Raw genomic sequence first — 16345 nt, 5'->3', positions numbered from 1 at the left:
GCCTCAGAATTTGGTCGAATTAATGTGGATATCCATGTATATGTATGTACACTGGCCTTAATACATGTGAAGTTAGCCATGTTTGAAGCGTACTCGAAACCTATCTAGATATTTATGCATCCATGATTGTACTATTTAAAAAATTTCAAATTATATTTTCACACTAATTGCATTTTCAAACAAATTTATGCATAGTTGCATAATGTGTACAAATAAAAATGGATCGATTATCTATCTAAGATGAAGAAATATGGCATCTTTTATATTAGACACTTGACTGATTCTTTTTCTACACATACGCATTATGAAGCCATGCAAATTTATCTGGATTGGGGCAATCTGTCGAAAAAAATGTCGTGTCACGCCATGAATAGCCATATACGATGCGTACGCCCCCTGTATGTATATATCTCATGTATAAATGTGCCTAACTTCATCGCATCCTCGACGCCGAGCGGACGCGGGTTCGTGGTATGTACAGCTTCGTGTTTTCTTACGCGCGGCGGTAAAAATGTTAATTGACAATTGCATGGCGCCACCCGACCACCACCGTCTCGACCGCAACGTGACGACGATGGAAGCGGCGGCGGGGATGCTGTCCCGTGCGTGTTGTGACCTTGTGAGATACGTACTTCGCGACTATCGTACGTACGCGCGCACCCCTTCGGCGATAATTCACCGGACAAATTCGGACCGCGAGAGAGAGAGAGAGAGAAAAAGATTTTTATCCCTCGAATTTTTCATTCGTACGAAGTTAAATTTTACCAGTTAAATAATTGTTTTCGGCGCGTCATGTGAAAGAAACAGTGTGGGTTGACGACGAGCATCGATGAGAGGAGGTAAGACAAACAATATTAAGAGCCTACTTCATTAGCAGTATAAAAATTTGATGATTTTTAAGAGTTTCTTTCTGAAGAATATTATAGAAATTGATTTATTTTGACGTTTTCATTCATGTTTGAATATATTGTATGTCAGTAGTATTGTATGTCAGTTGTATTTTTGAATATTTAACTTTTTTTAATTCAAAACGAGCCTCTGAGTTTAGCATGTTCAAAAATGTATGGTTTAACAGCGTGAACTACTCCATATAATTGTTTGAAATGTAAAAAGTTTTGCGTTTTAAAAGTTTTACTCTAGTTTTACATTTCAAAAGTTTTATTCTAGTTTTATTATATATTCCATAAGATTTTGAGGTACTGAATTTAATTTCATTAGGAAAAATTGAAAAAAATAAAGTAGTATTATATTTTAAAATTAAATATTTCAATCTTATTAAAATGTTTTTGTTTCTTTAAAATAAAAAATATTAAATATTAATTTTTTAAATATTAATATTAAATTAAAATTAATATTAATATTAATTAAATATTAATTTTTCAATTCTAATTAGTAATTTCAAAAAATATTTTCTTTTATTGAAAAAATATTGAAATAATTCCACTCACTAATTTTCAAGATAACCGTTACACAATCTTTAAAAATAGCAGTTTGAGAGAAAGTGGGTTTAAAATTAAAATTTTGCAGGTTTATTTAAAGACTCGCATGCGCTACCCCATTTAAAATCTTATAATTTCGATAATTTAGCGAATTTTTAAATAAAATTTGAAGGACATGTTCTTAAGACATCATATTTTTAGGAAATGTAAAAAAATATCGATTTTTTGATCTTCTAAAGTAGACCGAGCCCTTAAAATACAGGAGCACGTTGGGTAGCTCTGTATACTATTAGAACGTTACATAGAATGTACTCGCGGTCTATAATTGGAATTGGTACCGAACCAGTGCCATTGGTTAGAGGTGCTTGTTAACGACAAGGTACGTGCGTGGCATAGGCACACATGTATAGATCGCGGATAGGTGGGGAAGGGGAAGAGAGATGGGAGACCGTGCAGTGCACAGTCGGATGCTAGTATGGTTGGCTTACGGTGTTGCTGACTCGTTGCGTCGCGGCTGCTGTTGCTGTAATGGATTTGGCTCATTACTGGTTGCAGAAGCACTAGGGTTCGTCCTCCGACCCTACAGAGTTATATTCAAGGTTGCCCTCGTACCATACGGTCCATCGCGGACCATTTTCTTTCCGTCGTAGTATCGTGCTTCTCGTCGTCAATTAGCCCTTTTTTAACCCTTTTTAGCATATATAGCTTTTTTGAGAGTTTTTCCATTTGGTTTAAAAACTAAAGTTTTATATATTTATTTATTTATTTATTTATTTTGAAACATACACATCTCTAAATGTCTCTAAAAATTATTTATATATATATCTTGAAATAATTTACATATATTAATAAGATATTTGAACCTATGTTACATTTACACATAAATATTTAAATAATTAATTTTTTACTTAAATAAATATTTTAAAAAGGATTAAAAAATTACTTAGACTGAAATATCTTATAATAAAAATATACATACATAGAAACAGTATAATTTTTGATATAATTTAAAAAAATTTTCGATTTACAATTTTATTTAAAAAAAACTTAAAAGAATAGAAAAGGATTCTTTTATATTAATCTGACATTTAAATAAAATTAAAAGATATAAACTATCACAGGTTTTTGTGAACTTTGACTATATAAATTGATTGTAAATTAATTTGGATTATTGTAATTATATATAGACAAATATTACCAATAATACATATTATCCGTGAGATTAAAATAATATTAAAAAAAAACTTTCAAAAAAGTACATGTCAAGTTAAAAAAGTTTCTCGGTATTCGTACTTATTACGCTATTTAAATAATTGTTTAAATTAGCAAGATATTAAAAAAATTCAACAAGTAAATTAGAATAAGAGCTTAGTGATTATTTATGTTGGCATTATAAATAATATGCATTAATTAAGTGATATATCTCTCACACTTTTCCCTCTTTTAATATTTCACAATTTTATACATTAAAATTCTGATTATTTCTTCCTCTGGCTATTATGATATATATTTGCATATTATGAGTAAAAAATACAAGTGCCATGATTGGGCACTTGAAAGAATTGAATGTCCTGGAGAATTCTCTACTGAGAACGTGCGCGCTTGTTGGTGGTGATCGATAATTTCGAGTTGCAGGACAAATCGCTTTTCGTCGATTAATATAGTAGTTCGACAGATTAAATCGCTCTCAACGTGTCGCCGTATGAGATGGCGCTTGAATTTTTTCCGCCGGACGAGGATCGGGAGAGATCGTGAGGGTCGTGTCGCGCCAAGAGGTGGTAATTAAACCTATAAATTGACAATGTGAAGGAAGAAGGCAGGAATCGTTTCATAACACTAGTAAGACGAGAGAGAAAAGTGGTCGCAGGCGGCGCTTCCACCGGTGGTTAGATGGGCAAGGTAGATTCTCCCGTGGACCGTAGTGTGATGTTTCTGCGAGAAGGAAGGGAGACGGCAGGATAGCGAGGATAGAAAGAGAAAGAAAGAGAGAGAGAGATAAAGAAAGAGAAGCGAGACGCGCATACACAGCCAGAAACTTAAGTAGTGCGAGTAAGTAAAGCTACGCTATGAGGCTCTCTCGGCTGGTAACACACATGGGTTTCCGATGGTCGTTTACCCGCGGCCCTTGCGAGTGACGACCCCGCCCGCTTCAAGGGCACTCTCCTCGTCGGATACCGCAGCCTCCGCGGACCAGAACCCGACTACTCGGCCCGGCCATCTCCTCCGCGACGTACACTACACAACGCGAACCGATCGCGACCATCTGGATTCCTCCCGATCGTTGCAAACGATCAGATTTCCGGCCCGCCGACCGGATTCGACGAATTACGCGATAATGAAATCTCGTTGCTTTTACGTCGTTCGATTGATCGATAGATCGTCGTTCTTTCACAGATCATCTTCTCGCGTATAAACTCAAATTTACCTGATGAGAGATTTCCGATGAATAGATAGTTTGCGTTATAACTTTAATAACAACTTTGGAATCTTTTTGTAAAGAGAAGTGGGGGGATCTAAAAATTTTAATATTAAATTTATATCTTATATAAAATTTTAATGGATAGAATTTATAATTTATTTATACGTTTTTTGAAACGTAAGCATTTACTCTGACACAGGATGCGTAAAGAAATAATTGTCTTGCAAATTTGCAACTGTTGTATGAAACAAAAATTTTATCAATTATCCTTGATACTCGATTCTCGCATTTCGTTTGGCTAATGTGCTTATATATTTTTGCAAATTTTTATTTTCTCACGTTTCGCGTGGATTTACGCGAGAATCCATGGTAATCGATGATTAAACGATGTTCGGAGTGTTAAGGCGTCAGGAAACACGCATTTTAGTATCGTCCGCGACGCATTCGGTTTGCGATGAAATAGCGGGTATAGTAGTCGACCTATCGGGCACTGTCATCAACACTGCCGGGCTAATGGCTCGTTATGCCGCCGTTTATATTTGCATTGCTGGCAAGGACGATGAGATTATACGATACGCGCGGATACGTTCGTCGGACAGAATTTCTTCGTGGCGACAACTTGGATCGAGGGAATCTGTTAGTCTGGAGGTGTGAAATAGCAGCATTGATATAAGAGGTAGACAGAATCATTGAAGATTTGACGTAAAACAGACTATAAGTGTCAATATTTGAAAATTTCGGAAAGAATTAGTCGTCTAAAATAAAGATTCTTTGACCAAAAAGTTTTTATGAGATGCAAAGTTTGAGAATAAAAAAGAACAAGGATTTTTCATTCGATATAAACAATGTTGAAAAAATCTTTGAGACAATTTAAAACTAAAATAATTAACAAAAAAGAATTGTAAATAAAAAAATACCGGGAAAAAATAAATTTTAAATCAGAGAGACTTTTGCTCTCTCAATGGTCTCGTAAAAAATATACGAATTTGATTTTTCTTGTATTTTCCGATTATAAATGAAGAGTAAATACATATATGATATAGTACTGACAACATGAACGTGATGAATCTTATCCTGCATATTATAAAGTATAAAAAGAAAGAAGATGTGAAAAATGACCTTGACACTTACATCTTGTCACACGATTGCAGTCTGCAATTTATGTCACCGTGTATTTTCCCTCGACGGTGCTTAATCAGAGCTAGACTATCCATCGCCCCGTGTCATTTCACGCGCCGTATTATTACTATAATTGATTTCCAAAGTAAAATGCACCGACTGCGTCGGTTTGAGGAGCGATTTTTGCGGTTCAAGCGACTTTAGACGATATTATTGCCCGCCGACAAATAATGATAATTACGCTAATGACATCGATTACGACAGCGAGACGTATTGGCCTTAATCATTTTCGATGCGCGTCCCGCGTTGATACATAGTCGTCGGCGATTGAGTCATTTAGATTCTGCAATCTAGATAAAATCCAACATCGGGAGAGAGAGGATTACGTTTCTATTACGGGCGATCTGGAGATCTGGATATACGATGTACGATCGTGTCCCGATCGATGTCGCGCCGAGCCGATTAATTATTTGTAATTGCGCGACCGACGATGAAAAAGTGAAGGAATTTCGTTAGCCCGAAGGTATCTATTTATCCGCGCTGCGTATTTTGCGGGACGATTTATTATCTATCCGACGGGTATTTATAGCTGTGGCTAAATTAATCTTCATGGGCTTATGATACAACCTGCGCCGCTCGCGAATATCTCATGTGCATAGAATTATACACTATTTCGTCCGGATTTGCGTTTTCTTGTGAAATGAAAGCTGAAATTGCATACCGCGTGACCCGCAAACATCTGTCAAATTCTTCAGGGTGAAAATGACATTTGCGTTATTTTAATAAATTATATTAAAATTACATAATCAAAAATATTTTTTATATGATATAAATATCTTAGAGAAAAATATATTTGATGTAATTTTAATACAAATTTATGAAAATAATGTACATGTATTAATGCTGTTTTTACTAATTGATTATTCCAATGTATTTCAGATTAGCAATTAATATATTATTTATATATAATGGACAAGTAATTTTCTATTAAATCATATTGCTATGCGTAATTCGTCAATTTAATTCGAAACAACTCCCCGAAGGAGTTATTCGCGCGTCGTGATTATCTTCCGATCGAGGCGACGAAATTGGCTGCGAGAGGAGTGAGTTCGATGCGGGATATAGCGCGATTGAGATTGAGCGGGAGCGGGAATGAAAGGCGGCGAAGAAGAAGAAACTTAATGCTCGTGGTACCATATTGCCGTCGCTGTATCGAGGCGAAGAATGATTATGGTGGTCGGCCCACGCAATCCGCGGGTCATGGACCATGATCTATGGTACACGACAGAATGCCCCGTTATGCGCTAAAGTGCAAACTTGTTAGTCATAGAGTCAGCCCGTCGATGTCGATGGGACAACCCGGGCTGCCGAGGGGGCTTCTTAAATGCCGGTGTTGTACGGTTTGCATAAGATCTGTATAAGGATAGCAAAGGATGGAGTAGTTCTCCATATTATCGATTTAAGTGGATCTAGTTCAGCGATTCGTTATCTCTTTTCATGTAACTATAGTCTTATTTATGATGTGTAGATGCGGAAAACAAATTTGCTTAACTAAACTTAGCCCTGAGCGACGTTATTACAACCGGTCCTTGAGTTAAATTAACTGAAAGATCCTTATCTTCTGAGAGTTGTGCAGTAGTGATTATTCCCATTCGAGAAAATATTGAGATATATACAGAAATATATACATATTTTAATCAATTAGTTTTTTTAATTTGCATTAAACTTACTAAATTTATATATTTTATTTGTTATTAATTGCATGATATTGATTGCGTTTTAATATTTACATTCTACATAGATTAATCATACATTTCCTTTTCTAAATTATTTTTCAAAATCTCGTAAATGATTCTCTGAATTATATGTATAATTCTTTCTTTAAAAAAAGATTTAATTATATACATATATGTATGTGTATGTGGAATTATTATGATTATATAGGATAATTTGCTTCTTTTCTGAAAGATAGCAAAATTGGAATTAAAAAAAACTATTTCGTCAATCTTATTATAACGTTTCTAGTCACAAAATGATTTTAATTCTGCGCCGCATGGCTATATATATATATATATATATATATATATATATATATATATATATATATAATATTTTATTGAGCATAAAACCGATTTGAGCGTTTATCTTGAACGTGATAGCAGCGTCGCAAAAATCGTAATAAAAGTGCAACGAGCAGTTTAATAAGCCCACGTGAGGTGTATAATAATAGTGTTTTTAGCATCTATCAAAAGACCGTAAAGTTAATCGGCCGTCGTCGCTACTTCGGAATTTTCACGAGCCTCATCTCAGGTCCGCCATAGGATTATTATCGGTTATCTATGATCGATCGGTCGCAGATATGACTTTTAGTTGCCGCGCATTATCCCGAACGAGGTCGTTCGATCCGCCATGGAAGACTTGTAAAGCGCGAACAAGATAAAGAAATCGACGATCGTGGAGTCACGAGCAGGCTCGATATCGTCATGTATCTCGCTAAATGGTATTAATAGGTAGACAGATTTACGATTATGCTCGAGTAATATGAAAATTGCCAATTAACCGCATCCGTTCACCTCCGTATCAATATCGTCGACTTTTATTTTTAGCAAAGAAAACTATGCCGTATCTCTCTCTTTGCCGTATATTTGCTAAAAATAGATTTATATTGGAATAATAGCATATTAATTTTTTAATTAGAGTTTTGAAACAAGAAATGTCTTACACATATGTCATAATAATAAAAAATAGAATTATATATAGCAATATTAAAAATTTTCATCTCACTTCTATTTTTAAAAAATTTTAACAATTTATTTTTACTCTCAATCTTGTAAATATATAAATACTTCCTTTGGTTTTTGTAAAGATTGGGCTACGAGAATATATATTATATTATATGTTACCAAAATTATTTTTAACTTGATATAAGCAACATTGAAATATTTTGATATAAAAATATTACTCATCACAGACATAAATATTTTAATATAATTAAATATCTCAAACTAAAATCTAGATTATTATATCATGTGCATATTTCACAGTGACAATTTAATCACTACCGCGAAAATAAATAATTTCATACATAAGTAATAAATAAATTTTACTCACCTCATAGTTGATCTACTGTAACTCGAGCCAAGTCTTCTCTTTTGTTCATCTATAGTTACTCCTTTATGACACTTGCACAACAGACTCACTCGTAAAAACATGATTAATATGTACGACTGTTCGCATACTAATTATCAGAATATCATTAATCGCATGGCATTATTTTTATTTTATAATTTATATCACTTTATATATCTCAAATATAATATCGAAATATATCTAGATATATTTTGGTATTATATTATCTAATACGTATTAGATATTGTATTTATTAAACAATAGATTAAAGCACTACTTTATTTTGTATCGATTTGTTGTATATGATTTATTAATAACCGGAAATGATATGTGACATAATAAAATTAATTAAGATTGATTTGAGAATACACAATCAATATTACATTTCAAACATTTAAGTTCCGCAAAATAAATGTATCACTAATAAATAGTTATTACATCACAATTTCCGATTAATTAAATTATTTGATTTATCCAATGATTGATATATTACTCCGTTACAAAATGATGAAAAAAACTCTACTTAAATTGACGAAAAATTTTCAGTTCACACTGTTCCGATAAAAAATTCTTGTATGAATCCCTCGTTGCATGAACTAATTAATCGCATAAACTTTAATTATGATAATAATAAGAGATGATCGCATCGCGTTTGTTTCTATTACTTGTCGCGATCGTAGTTCGAGAAATAATACGACACTCGTGTCTATTCATTTGACCCTCACCGCGTGAATGACAATAATAGCGAAGTGTAAACAATAGCGCGCTATACATCGTCAAGGCAAAATATTATACGTCACATTATTCATTGCTATGTGAAATATTCCACGTCCTATTAAATAAACGTATTTTCAAAAAATATTTTCAAAATATTTTCTTGAATTTTTTAAAGTAAGTATTAAATATATATTAAATTTCAAATATATTTGTAAGAATAATTGCTTGAAAACATCGTATTAAAATAATTATTATTAATTTTATTATTATTCTTACATTATTATTATATTAAATTTGATTATATTATTTGATCATTATACTTTTTTATATTATTATTATTATTACATTAACGCTTAAGATTGCACGATTTGTCATATATATTCATCTCTAACAAATATAAATTTTGAATGCAATAACAATATAATTTTACATTCAATCATTTCGAATGATATATTTTAACGAATGGTTTATCCATTTATAATTAAAGTAATAAAGAAATGTAAAATCTCTAAGTTTATATTTCGACTTTTTTGGTTATTTTTGCCGTACTATGACGTATAGCGCGCTAATGTTTACATACGATCACCTTGTTGTCATTCGTGCGGCGAGACTCAAGCAGGAAAGAGAGGCTCAAAATCACTCCGTCTATCATTGTATATGTAAAACATGTAAGTAGAAGAACATTATAAAATAATTTTCGTTAAATATACAAAAAATTTTCTCTTTCTCTCAGATTATATCGATTACATTTATTTTAAGAATACTATTAGTCCGAGTATTAATGAGATACGACGTATTCTAAGTTAAATGTAATATATGCAGATATGCGGTTTATCTGCTTGTTTGCTACGCATGATTTGGCACGATCGAGTATCTCTTGATAGACATTGAGATTCGTTGTGCGAAAAAAGATCATCGCTAGATTCGTGTGAAAACGAATTCGCTTCCCATTGGTTCCATCGCGTGTTTTTTTTATTCATCAAGAGGAACGAAAGTAATTACAAGATGGGACAATTAGACTCATTAGGACAATTGGACTTGATGCATTTTTCTGCAGGTGTCTTTAGTCTTCCATCCCCCGGGACGCGAAATTAATGATAACTATAAATTACGATGAGGGATGTTCAAATTGCATTTAATTTTGAATAAAATGCATCAAGTAATTTGATTAAATGAGATCGAGTAATAGTGTAGAGTGTCTCATGGCTGCCGCTGAATCCAAATCAATGAACAAAGTAGTCCGAGTCAATGGCTGCGTTCAGCAGGAAAAACTGCTTTGCAACTGTTGTAAAATTCGTGAATCTGATTGATGTATGCTCTTAGATTCAGTCAAAATTAAGAGCATACACCAATCAGGCTCACGCATTTTACAACAGTTGCAAAGCAGCTTTCTCTGCTGAACGCAGCCAATGACTGAGTAGCGAAGTAATCATATAGCTCAACATTTTCCACGCATCTCTTAACTTGATTCTTAACGATAAAGCTTTAAAGAATTATAATATACACGGAGAAAATTTTACAGTACAAATTACATGAAAAATAATTCCCTTTTGCAATCTTTATTGTAAAGCTGGAACAATAACATTGAGATATTTATTATACTATAAAAAATTCTAAATTATGTATTTGTTTTATTATTTATTAACGATTATGTATTTTTTGTGCATTAAAATATTTGAATAATAATAATGCGCATTTGTAAAATATATACATACATACAATAATATTGGATTAAAAAAAAATATCCTACATATAATTTTCTCTTATATTAGTATATTCCACAATTAAAAAAAATTATATTGTATATAATTTTTATTACACTTGTGCGTAATATTTTTTTCGTGTGACAATCATAATACTTAGTATATAAATCGGTTTCATATTTTGCGAAAGAGATCTTTACGCGCTGCCAAAGGACGGCATTTATTTAAAGCAAAATTACATTTTGCGTTTTACTCTCTCATGAACTGCAGCATTATTTCTCTCTTTCTCTCTCAAATAAATATTCACGTTGCGATTATACTATGCAATGTGGGATGATGGCATACCAGCTTGATTTTAGTCGGCGGCTAACGGTCTTTTTCGAAGATCGAACGAGCGTGTGAGTGCACCTTGATCCGCGCCGAAGGTGTCTGATTTCAGCATCCGCTCTTATAGCTCGCGACATAGACGCGATGAGAATGGGGCCTCTCTTCGAAATGTTCTCTCTTCTCCTGGGCCAGAAAGCCCAGGTTTGCGATCGAGGGTCGTCGACGACTCTTATGCGTCGCGTTCGATATTTCGTCTCTTCGGATATGATTTCTCGAGTGATTCATTACGCGGAGTGAAGGGGTTAAACGATTACTGAGCTATTCTTTAATCTAGTGTTTAATCGAGAGTAATACGTAACGGTACGTTGACGAAGAGGTCAGAATGACTTGGTGCTCTCTCGTTCTCTCTCTTACTCTCTGGCAAAGTAGCACATTCTCAGCTACCATCGAGATACATTGAGTCAGTTATTATAAAAGATACGTCTATTATCTCGGGATCAATATCGTGAAATGCAATGACTTACAAAATTGTGATTGTATACTCTAAAAATTTTAAAAATGTTATAAAATTTAATTAATAAAAAATATAAAATTTAATTTTTCTTTAAGCACGAAATTTAGCGGAAACATTGGTTGATTTTGTTCATCTCATTTATGGAAATGAAATTTTATGAGTTTTTCTTTGAATAATTAAAAAAAGAAATGAAATAATTAACAAACACACATACACAATATAAAAACATGAGATTACAGGATGTAACGAAGTAGATAATAATGTAGATAGAATGTAATGGATAAAACATGTATTTTCAAATTTATAAATACTTGGATTAAGAGAGTCAACGTTAGTCTAATTAATTCTGAAATTTAAGAAAAATATCAAGAAAGAGAGTTGATATACATTTCATATATATATGTATACCATTTTTTACTATACTAACAAGATATTAATAATGCATGAGCTACTTTAGTGGTATTATTATTGGAAAGAACGTAACATCGTGAAATAAGACATCGATGTTTTTAGAACCTTTAAAAAATAAAAAATGTATATATATTTTTTCATTATTAAATAATTTTTAATTAACTCTGATCGTATCGTATAAATAATGAAAATAAATAAAATATGCCATAAAATTTTTAAATTTATAAACTGGACTTTTAGAGAATCAATCATATAGTATTACTTACCGTTCCAAAACTTTCAATTGATAAAGTGACAATTTTGCCAGCAGTTAATTTGCAAGGTGATATAGTTCTGTTCATGATTAAAAGAAATATCTTGCGACATCTTCCCGAAGTGTAATACCATTTTCCTCTGCAACTATAATAGAAAACGAGATTTTTATCAGTTTAAATAAAATAAAAAATTAGCGAATCAAATTTGTATTCTTACATCGATTCGTATGGAACAATACTATAGTCCAACAAAAATTGAGCTTGCCAAAATTGCAGAAAAAGATGAGTGAGTTGGGCAATGTAGATTGCAAGAGGTGCTGCAATATCTTTCGCATTGCTTAAATTCATTACTACCTGTAATAGAAATTTAATTGCTTTCGAGATGTTTTCGAATTGCCTTTGATTTTCAAATTAGTTCTTGTTTTTACAAATATATATCATACTTCCGAAATTACGTATAAAATATAAATATTATCTTTATCAAACATTGATTGTAATTGAGGACATTATAAAATTGCAAAATTTTTGCTTACAGGACATATATTTATTGCAAAGTATAATTAAAAAAAGAAATTAGTACATACTTGTATACCACATATACTGCCACAAATCATATTTAAACTAATGCTAACCAGGAAGATATTTGTAAACGTAGATTCGATTAATTCCGCGAATCTGCAAAATCGCGAATCTGAACGTAGTTGCAGGCAACATGAAAATATCGATAAAGCAGCTATTTTGTAGTACAAATATCTCTTCTAAAATATAAAGAAAATCTAAAATAGAATAGATATTTTTTATTAATACGTACTGTATTGCGTGAAGATGCCTACGCAAACAGTTAAATGCTTTATGGTAATTAACATCTTCCATTTTATCTAGTTTCATATGAAAATTAGCGTCACTATTTTTTCCGATATCCTCTAACATATATCTGAAAACAAAAATATTAGTGCAAAAATCTTAGTCTTATATTTTAATTTTTAATCGTCATTTGACTGAATCCTCCTTGTGATCCTAATATTCTTACCCAACAATTGAAAACATTCCGCAGACATGCTGGACTAAAGTATAATATAAGGTGTCAACTGCGAGCGTACTAAATACGTGAGCGAACACGCCTAGATAACAATGAATCGTTATAGGATAAAAATATTGATCTAATTTCTCGCCATACTCGACTTGAAATGGCAATTTTGATATTCCCGATATGGACGATTTCGTTGCGTTCGCGATATTGTCCTCTAATAACGTCAGAACGACTGGTTTGAGCAAATAAAAGAATGCTGTCATATGCATAAAAACTAAAAAAAAATATATGTGTGTGTTATACGAGCAGATTTTCATTGATGCTTATTATTTATGATTTAAAAAAAAGAAAATGTCTATTTTAAAAATTAAGCAAAAATGATTTTTTTTGTATTTTTTGCAAATTTTAAGGCTTAAAATAAATTTAAAAAAATTCGAAAAATTACACATGATGTAATACAAAATGCACGTAGGCTCGCTCTTACATATGTTCAAAACATGCACAGTTTGCTATATATTTTCAATTTCTATAACGTACCTACGTAAAATGTTGTTATATATCGTCCATATTCGCAGTGGCGAGCGAGAATAGTCCTTTCCACATCTGTATTTAATGATAGCCAATCATCTTCTATCATTTTAAGGCAAGATTTGATCTATATAAATTGTGCGTGCACAGTTTCCATCGCATCAATAATTTTTGTACAAAGGATTACATTGTATTCGTATATAATGATTGCTTACATGTTTGCTGTTCAACATCATGCCCGCTATCTTACAGCTGAATGTTATGCTAATCAGTACGGCTGGCACACTCTCGAAAATGTCATTGAGATCCGTTGCAGTTAATACGTACATTAACTATATCAAATTTATAATATTATTGAACATATTGAGAGATTTTTATCGACAAAGGAAAGAAAATGATTCAATGAATTGGTAAAATAAATAATCTGTCATCCTTTCGCAATTTTTAAGATTAAACATACATACCTGAGGTATCATAATACTAAAGCAGAACGTAAACATCGGCACGAAGCACATACATCTGTTGCGCAGCCTGTCATACGGCCATATTCCCGATATAGTCATGTATACCTTAGGAATAATATAGTACCGACTATTCCAAATGTCTTTTTTGTCGAACATTTTGTGAAATACTAGTATTACGGATTATCAGCGATTCCTTGTGTATGCTCATCATTCGGTGAATTATAGGAGCTTAGTTATCGATTTCTTTTAACGCGGTAAAGACAACGTAATAATTCAATAAGATAATACATGTGCAATTACTTGAACCCTTTCTCTTTCACATTTTTAGTTCTTTCATCATTTCTCCTTTATCATAATAATAGGGTATATTATCTTCCGGGTCGTTCTTTGAACGCGAAATAATGAACGCTTTTGTGTGTGTTCGTTTCATGTTGAGGGAAACACAAGTATGTTTCTTTTCAACAATTCAGAAGAAGCAAAGATCGCCAACGCAAGCACACGAGATTAATATAGAATATCGAATATATCATAATTTTATTAAACTTTACGATTTATGGGAGCGACAGAGAGAGATATATCGGATTTGAGTCCAGTTAATGATGTGAACAGTGCGAACAAGGAATTTTATATAGATAAATTCGGTTTTATAAACTTGTTTTTTGAAAGAAGTACAACGGAAATTTTCTAGTATATTCCAGGAGCGTTTACTCCTAAATGATGGTACCGTCGTTGGAAGGAATGGCATTGGTATGAAAATTAGAAATTAATACGAGTAATATACAGGGCGATCCTGAAAAACGTTATGTCTTTAAAATGACGTATTCCTGACACCATTCTAAGACAATTTTTCCTTTACCAAAATTTGATTTGAAGCGTAGTTTTTGAATTATGAGCAAAAATAGTTAGTAAATCACGCGTCGGGTACAGAAGGCAGGCAGGAGCGGCGCGGCGTGCCGCGAGCGCGGGCGCAGCTGACCGCCCGACGGGTGATTATCACCGCATGAGTCGCTAACTATTTTATCTTATAACATAAAATTATGCTTTAAATAAAATTTTGGTAAAGAAGAAAATGTCTTAGAATTACGTCAGAAATACGTATTCCTTAAAATAACGTTATTTTAATAATGAAAAGTTGTTCCGGATCGCCGGCCGTCCGACGTTGCAATCAGCTGATTGCTACACGCGATATGTGTATGGCGGAGTGTGTGCGTAAGAGAGAGAGAGAAAGAGAGAGAGGGAGGGTAGGAGGGACAGACATTCATACACACGCACGCACTTTTTTCTCGCTCTCTTTCTCTCTTTTACGCAACACTCATACACTCTCTCATTCAGTCTCTCACTCACACTCTCTCGGTCACTCACTCACTCACTCACCTGCTTACTCACTTGCTCACTCACCTTGTAGCAGCGTAGCGAATCTTCATGCTATGTATTGTTGTTATCTGCTGCACGGTTATGATTGCTAGAGATGCGCGACACATCGAAATTTTTTCGATTATTAGTCTCACACTCGATTGACACAATACAGATTACACGATAACGAGTTTACTGTTTATTCACTCACTATTGATTTATCGATACCAAAAATTACTTTCAAAGAAACGCGAATGCAAACAACACATGACTCGACACGAAGCGACGGACCGCGGAGACTGCGCGACCACAAGAGTTATGTTGCCAGAAACGCGACACGCGACATCTAACAAACGACTTGCGCGTGGCGCGTGATTGACGCGAGATAAGACGAACGATCGGCTAAAACCTTCGCATTGCGAATGCGGTAGAAAACATGAAACGTATAATGACATACTTAAAAAATTAATTATTTATTATAAATAATAACTATTTCTAATTATAATAAATAATAATTATTTATATTAAAATAATTATTTATATACTAAAAATAGATATATTTATATTGGAATAATAGCATATTAATTTTTTAATTAGAGTTTTGAAACAAGAAATGTCTTACACATATGTCATAATAATAAAAAATAGAATTATATATAGCAATATTAAAAATTTTCATCTCACTTCTATTTTTAAAAAATTTTAACAATTATTTATTTTTACTCTCAATCTTGTAAATATATAAATACTTCCTTTGGTTTTTGTAAAGATTGGGCTACGAGAATATATATTATATTATATGTTACCAAAATTATTTTTAACTTGATATAAGCAACATTGAAATATTTTGATATAAAAATATTACTCATCACAGACATAAATATTTTAATATAATTAAATATCTCAAACTAAAATCTAGATTATTATATCATGTGCAT

The 16345-nt window shown here is 32.6% G+C and overlaps 2 protein-coding genes across 9 annotated transcripts in view; one reads left to right on the top strand and one right to left on the bottom strand.

Annotated features, from left to right (window-relative positions):
* Positions 1-16345, top strand: part of LOC145961209 (telomerase-binding protein EST1A) — a 101459-nt gene that overhangs the window by 9239 nt on the left and 75875 nt on the right. The gene's annotated exons all lie outside the window — the stretch shown is intronic.
* Positions 11655-14859, bottom strand: LOC145961656 (uncharacterized). Its single transcript, XM_083082088.1, has 9 exons — positions 14055-14859; positions 13806-13922; positions 13600-13717; positions 13063-13336; positions 12844-12966; positions 12617-12707; positions 12250-12386; positions 12045-12177; positions 11655-11883 (listed from the first exon to the last, which is right to left on the bottom strand). Exons 1-9 carry the CDS (start codon positions 14208-14210, stop codon positions 11833-11835), a joined length of 1200 nt encoding a protein of 399 aa, XP_082938214.1. The 5' UTR covers positions 14211-14859; the 3' UTR covers positions 11655-11832.

Source organism: Camponotus vicinus, unplaced genomic scaffold (assembly GCF_025532165.1).
Source record: "Camponotus vicinus isolate PSW18456_S1 unplaced genomic scaffold, iyCamVici1.0 SCAF_11, whole genome shotgun sequence".
NCBI lineage: Eukaryota > Metazoa > Arthropoda > Insecta > Hymenoptera > Formicidae > Camponotus > Camponotus vicinus.
This window is presented reverse-complemented; position numbering and strand designations above follow the sequence as displayed.

Bases quoted from the DNA above. Each gene is read 5' to 3' on its own strand.
- LOC145961656 (XM_083082088.1), bottom strand. From the start codon at position 14,210: ATGTTCGACAAAAAAGACATTTGGAATAGTCGGTACTATATTATTCCT. The intron at 12,708-12,843 runs GTACGTATTAAT...GCGATTTTGCAG, and splicing joins AGGCATCTTCACGCAATACA to ATTCGCGGAATTAATCGAAT. The intron at 12,178-12,249 runs GTAAGAATACAA...TTTCTATTATAG, and splicing joins ATTGTTCCATACGAATCGAT to TTGCAGAGGAAAATGGTATT.